Here is a 5,960-nt window from a genome sequence, read left to right as displayed (position 1 = left end):
CCCACTGGACAGTTTGATATGGTTGCCATAAAGTCAGGGCCACATGCCTATCATGAAAATTACCAAACCACCCAACTGGCATCTGACGTGTGCCATGTGGGTGAAAAGCTCAGCTTCTTCCCAACTGCAGATAAAGGGACTAAGTGCATTTGAAGAGAATACAAAATGTAGTTAGGTTTTAGTTCTTTTGATTACACACGCCTGCCCTTTACTTTTATTTTTGGCTTGTGTTCTGTTACACTTGGGACAAAGAGACAGGATGTCCCAAGAAAATGACAGGATAGTAAACCTTTACCTGAAACTGTTCAAAATAACCTCCATTAGGGTCAATTGTGGTTTCTGACCTACATTCTAAACCAGTTAAACACCAAGTACATTAGAACAGGAGTGACAAAGCTTCAACTAAAATGCCAATGTAAAACGTTAAAGCCAAATCCAGGCTCAAGTGAGAAAGCTTGGATATACTTAGCCACACACTCCTGACTCACTCCTTATTCCAGCATTAAGATTAGTTTGCAAGTAGAATTGCCAGATAGTAACTGACTGGAAAAATAATTAATCCCTTCTTTCTCCTTGGCATATGCATTATTGAGAAGATCCTGATGGAGAAAGGAGAGGTTAACGCTGTTACTGTCATCTTAATTCTGGTACCCTGGGGGTTCCCTTTTTGACTGTTCATTAATATCTGCATTTTATACCCCAATATAAATTCTTATAAGCCAGAACTATATTCACGGAACTATATATACAGAAAATATTGTCCATACACATGATATACTTAGTCCATTCTATGATGCCACCCTTATTTAAAGCAAAAGATTAATTGCATAAACTACACCTGAAAAACATTCTTGGAGTAGCTCAAAAGATGAGAACTTTGCCCTGCTAGGCCTATCTGTGCTTTTACAATCCAGTGTCAGTCCCAAGTGAAAAGTACCTAAAATGTGTCACTTCACATTTAGGTACAATTAAGAATTTTTTTTTTAAAAAAAAATACACACATTCAATAGCCAAAATAGTTATTTATTAATAATTTAAGGTTTTACATTCTTATAATAAATTGCATCTCAAAACTTTACACCATGAACATAATGAAGCAACCTAACTCCCCCTCTTCACAATCATATGCAACTTCACCTATGAAATGGGTACCCATGCTCACACACACACTTCCAGTTTTATACGAAATTTTTAAAAGGAAAGAAACCAACCCAAAGTATTGCATTAGAGGTGAAGCTCCCTGAAGAATTTTGTACAGAGGTAATATACTGTTTTAGCACAGCTGAAGTTTAAAAAAAAAAAAAAGTGAGCCCATTGATTTTGGTGCCTTTCCAAGGTATCCCCTTTAAGACAACACAAGCCAAAATATTTACAAAGGTAAGGCATAGTCAAACTACACTAAGGGGGTGGGGGAAATCACAAGGCAGGTATATGAAAGATACTGAGGACTGCACCATAACAAGGTCTCAGCGACTATAGTGTCCATGATCATGTCATTCAGAATTGGTAAAGTTGAGCATGCTGCAAATATATCCTTTGGATTAGAAAAGAGCAAAAGTTTCCGTTCTGTTGTTGTTGCAAGAGTGGTACAGCGCTCTTTCTTCCTTTGGATGATTTCTTTTAAACCCATCAAAGAAAAAACAAACACAGTTCAAACAAACACTGCCAAGTGATTTAAGATCAAATATTTACAATAATCAAATGGAGTATCAGATTTATTTTATCTATTATTAATGTGTGGGGTTTTTTTTTGTGTTTTTTTTTTTGCAAACTGATACTACAGGGCTGAAACCTGTCTTTGGCTCCTCTATATGCAAAATTGATCAGTCTTCACTGAAGACAACATAGTCAGTTCCAGATGCAAAAAGAAACAGTGGTACAAAGCCCTAGAGAACACAAGCTCCTATCCTACCATTTGGTCCTACCCTATTTATCTGGAAGTCCTCAAATTCCAGTCCCTGCATGGGTAGGCTGTACACATGGGTATGGACCAGACCTACTGCCTGTATCTATACAGCAAGTCCTGTTTTTCCCATGGAGATTGGAGCAAATCTCTCCCTCTGTAATAACCAATTCCACATGTGATAACCTTGTCTAACAGACAGCAGGTGTCATTTGCACACCTGGGACCACAGACAAAGAAAGCAGCCCAGCCGATGCTGCCAAGAGAAACTGCTGAAGGAAAGGACACATCCCAGCTCGGAGGAATGTGGGGCCTTTCACGTGGATTGCCGGGAGTCCACCTGGTAGACATTCTGGTTGGAGGGGGTGGTGAAGTAGAGCTGCTGCGCAGGGACCCGGTTGTCACAGGGGCTGCTGAGTCCCAGCGTCCTCTCGAAGTCCAGCAGTTGGCCCATGAAGTTGAAGTTGGGGGAGATGTTGGATTTCTTCATCTTGACAATGTCATAAGCATCGTTCATGGACAGATTGAGCTTCTGCATGAGATAAGCCACGGTCACGGTGACTGAGCGGCTGATGCCGGCCAAGCAATGCACCAAGACGCCACACTTTTTGCCCCGGGCTTCATCTGTAAACACAAGAAAGGCAAGCTTTCAATAGACCGAAAACCACCCTTTGTGAATGATCAGTCTCAAAGGTGAATTTTTTAAAAGATTCAGAGAGTAATCGTGTGTGGCAGTTGAGCCCTGCAGGCAGCAAAAAAAAATGTATCATTTCGATAAAACATGTACACTGGGCACAATTACATATTTCAGATGTTTTCTGAAAAGGGAGCTTTTGTATTAAGTTTCTGCCAACAAAAAACTCCTTAATGTGTGCATTCTTTGCCTCAGCATGTGAATACCAGAAACCCTGCAATATGGTAGTGAATGCCTTTTATACAGACAAGCAGCCGGCAAGGGTCTATTAAATTATTCTCCAACTGTTGTGCAGCTAACAATGGAGGTATTCAGGCATTTTAAAAGAGAGAGGGAAGTCACAGGGGACAGCCCATTAGGAGGAACAGGATGTCGACATGGCCTGAAAATGAGTTCCTTTGTAATAGGAAATGCATTACAATGCCTGGAGATTCGCTTCTCCAGGCTTCCAGCCCACAGTCCTTCCTGCTGGGCTCAGGTTACCCGCACTGTCTCACTGTTCACTGGTATCACAGTAACATTCAACTGGATTTTAACATCTAGCACTCGTAGGGCTTTCCAACAACGGCCTTGATGTCATAAAATAGCTCCCAGGTCTTTTAAAATTCTACAGCAATGCTAGAATTCCTGCCTACCATAAGTACTTCTTTCTAGCCTTCCCCCATTCCAAAGATTGTCGGAATATTCTGTGGTCTGACTGTGAGTGCCACCCCTCCCCTTCCAAATGACTGAATTCAAAGAGTTAAGAAACAGCCGGCATTTCAAATACACCTGTGGTCACTAGCCTTATCAAAAGGGACTTTTGATTTCCTTAGCAAGAAGATGAACCAGAATTAAGAAGGCCCTCGGAATATTAGAGACCTGCAGACTGACAAATTGGCAAGCAGCAAGAAAGATCGAAAGCTTAAAAACTCTGTGAGCTAAGACTTTGGCATGTAAAAGTGAGCGAGTGCTGTTAATTAGTCTCACCTATGAAAGAAATGGCCTCAGGGAAAAACTGGGACAGGTTTTGGCTCCAGTGATCCGAGATGGGGATCTGCTTGTATTTAAACTCTCCTGCGTTCTCAAAGAGATTCGGCAAATTGGGGGTGACGTTCAAGATGTACTTGATGCCAAACTCCTCCAACACGTCCAGGTTGGTGGAGTCCTTGGCACAGCCCAAGTAAAGGAAGGGCAAGATCTCCACCGGGAAAGAAGGCTGGCTGTTGGACAGCGGGCTGCCATCCGAGTCCGTTGCACTATTGGGGTCTCGGTCAAGGTCAGATTCAATGTCCGAGGAGGAGTCGGAGCTGATCCGCAGGCCCCCGAGCCCCAGCACTGGCAGCGGCGGCGAGCTGCTGCTACTCGAGCCGTCTAGATTGGTCTCGCAGTGCAGGGCGAACTCGGCTTGGAACTTACTGAAGCCACCTGCCAGGACGAGAAAAGCAATCGTGTAACTCGAGATCCCGTAGTAGTTTTCACAGCTTTGAAAGCCGCAGCCGGGCGCTGGAAACACCACAGCACCTTACGACCCCCCTACACACAGAACCAGATGTATAAAGACACTTCAATGTGCACCCCTGGAAATGGAACGAACGGGGCCCCGCCTCCCCTGGGAGCCCTTATTCTTTTGAATCCGGAAATGCACAAAATGGCAACTTTCCTGAATATTCTCTGAGGGGCTAGGAAATGCCAACATGCACCCCAACGACCTACCTATCGCACCCTGCAAATTTTAATTCAAAATCGAACGATAGAAAGCAAGGCGAGGTGGAGGATATTCTGCGGGTGCCTGCTCCCCGGGAGCGGGTGAATTCTGCGCCGGCCTGGCTCCCCGGTGCGGGGCGCGCAATGTTCGCAGCCCCGAGCGAGCGGACGACCCCTGGCTGGGCAGCGCGGCTCAGAAGCGCCAGCCACGCGCAGCCAGGGCACCTCCAGTCCGCGCGCCCCGCCGGCCGCCCACAGCCCGCACCCCCTGCCCTGCTCCCCCGCACATACCTTCCAGGTAGAAGGCCCGGCAGCCCTCGTCCTTGAGCTTCTTTAGCAGCAGTCCCAGCACCGACTCGCCCCCCGTGTTCTCGTTCCAGTCGCTGCTGCTCTCGTCGTACAGCACCACGGTGTCGGTGCCGCAGCGCCGGGTGAAGCGGTCCCGGTCCTCACCGCGCGTGAAGAGCGCGTGCACGGGCAGGTTGCCCTTCTGCAGGCGCCGCAGCATGATGCCCGGGATGGCCACGTTGATGGCTGACTCGATGTGTGACGACTCGTACAGCTCCTGCGGCCGGCAGTCCATCAGCAGCAGCCGCTCGTTGCCCAGCTCCAGCTGCTCGTTGAGCCACGCCACCGTCTTGCTGATCGCCATTTCCGACGCGAAGGGCACGGGTCTGAGCGTATCTATCATGGGGGTCGAGCTGCGAGAGAGGGTGGGGTGCCTAGCAGTCGCCCCTCGGGGCAGGCATAGGCCGAGCGCGCCACGCGAAGCCGCCGCTCACGGAGCGGGGTTGAATTCCACCTCGCTCTTCCCAAACAGGGTTAAGAGGCTGGGGAAGGCGAGACAGAAGTGAAGCCGGCGGTTTCTTTCCTCTGCACCCGGCTGCAGCCGCTCGCTTTCGGTGTCAATGAGTCGCTCTGAATGAAGCTGCCCAGACAGTTTTGTTTCTCCCCAGTGAATGAAATCCAATTAATTTGGACTCCGGGCTACTGAGAGGGGAGGGAGAGAAAAAAAGTCCAGCGGCTCCTAATCCCTCCCTCCAAGGCTGCACCTCAAATCCACCCGAGCGTCTTTCTCCTCAGGTTATTCAAGCCTGGCACTCTCTCTGTCTCCCTCGGACTCAGCCCTCGCACACCCCCAGCGCAAGGCAGCTCCTCAATGGATACAAACAGCGAGCGTCTCAATGGATACATTCTCCCCGCCAGCCAATGAGCGAGCTGCGGAAGGGGCTGTTGCCGTGGAGACGGGCCGGCTGGAACAGGTTGTGTTGATGAATTGTTAATGAGTTTGTCATTCACAAAAACGGAAAGGAATTTCCGCTCCGGATAAGCCCCAGTGCAAACAAGCTGCAACAGCGGCCTCGGCGGGAGGAAGGAGAAAGAAGAGGCGGCGGCGGAGGAGCAGGGCACATAAACCAGGGCACTTCAGTTGTCTCATGTTTCCTTCTGTTGAGAGTTCACACTTCGCGTCGGAACTTTTGCGCACAAATGGTGCAATTAGCAGGCACAAAAGCCCTTGTTCGTGACCAAGCGAGCTTTAGGAAAACTTGCGCTGACTTTTTTTTTTTCCTTTTTATTCCCTTTAAACTCATTTGGACTGGAGTTCGCCTTACCCCTCCTCCCCCGCCCTCCTTTCGGCGGTGTGACCTTTCTTTTCCTGTTTAAAAAGCCCAATTC

The 5,960-nt window shown here is 47.9% G+C and overlaps 1 protein-coding gene across 2 annotated transcripts; it reads right to left on the bottom strand.

Annotated features, from left to right (window-relative positions):
- Positions 1 to 1,007: 1,007 nt before the first annotated feature.
- Positions 1,008 to 5,719, bottom strand: DUSP6 (dual specificity phosphatase 6). Of its 2 annotated transcripts, XM_081083323.1 has the most exons (3): positions 4,575 to 5,719; positions 3,567 to 4,004; positions 1,008 to 2,527 (listed from the first exon to the last, which is right to left on the bottom strand). In XM_081083323.1, exons 1-3 carry the CDS (start codon positions 4,972 to 4,974, stop codon positions 2,220 to 2,222), a joined length of 1,146 nt encoding a protein of 381 aa, XP_080939449.1. In that variant the 5' UTR covers positions 4,975 to 5,719; the 3' UTR covers positions 1,008 to 2,219. The 2 variants fall into 2 exon arrangements, with proteins under 2 accessions (XP_080939449.1, XP_080939450.1); XM_081083324.1 differs by lacking the exon at positions 3,567 to 4,004 and having other exon boundaries at positions 4,575 to 5,444.
- Between the last annotated feature and the right edge of the window lie 241 nt (positions 5,720 to 5,960).

This window comes from Myotis nattereri, assembly GCF_964212035.1.
Source record: "Myotis nattereri genome assembly, chromosome: 2".
NCBI classification, from domain to species: domain Eukaryota; kingdom Metazoa; phylum Chordata; class Mammalia; order Chiroptera; family Vespertilionidae; genus Myotis; species Myotis nattereri.
Note: the sequence above shows the minus strand (reverse complement) of the source record. Positions and strands in the feature narration are given on the sequence as shown.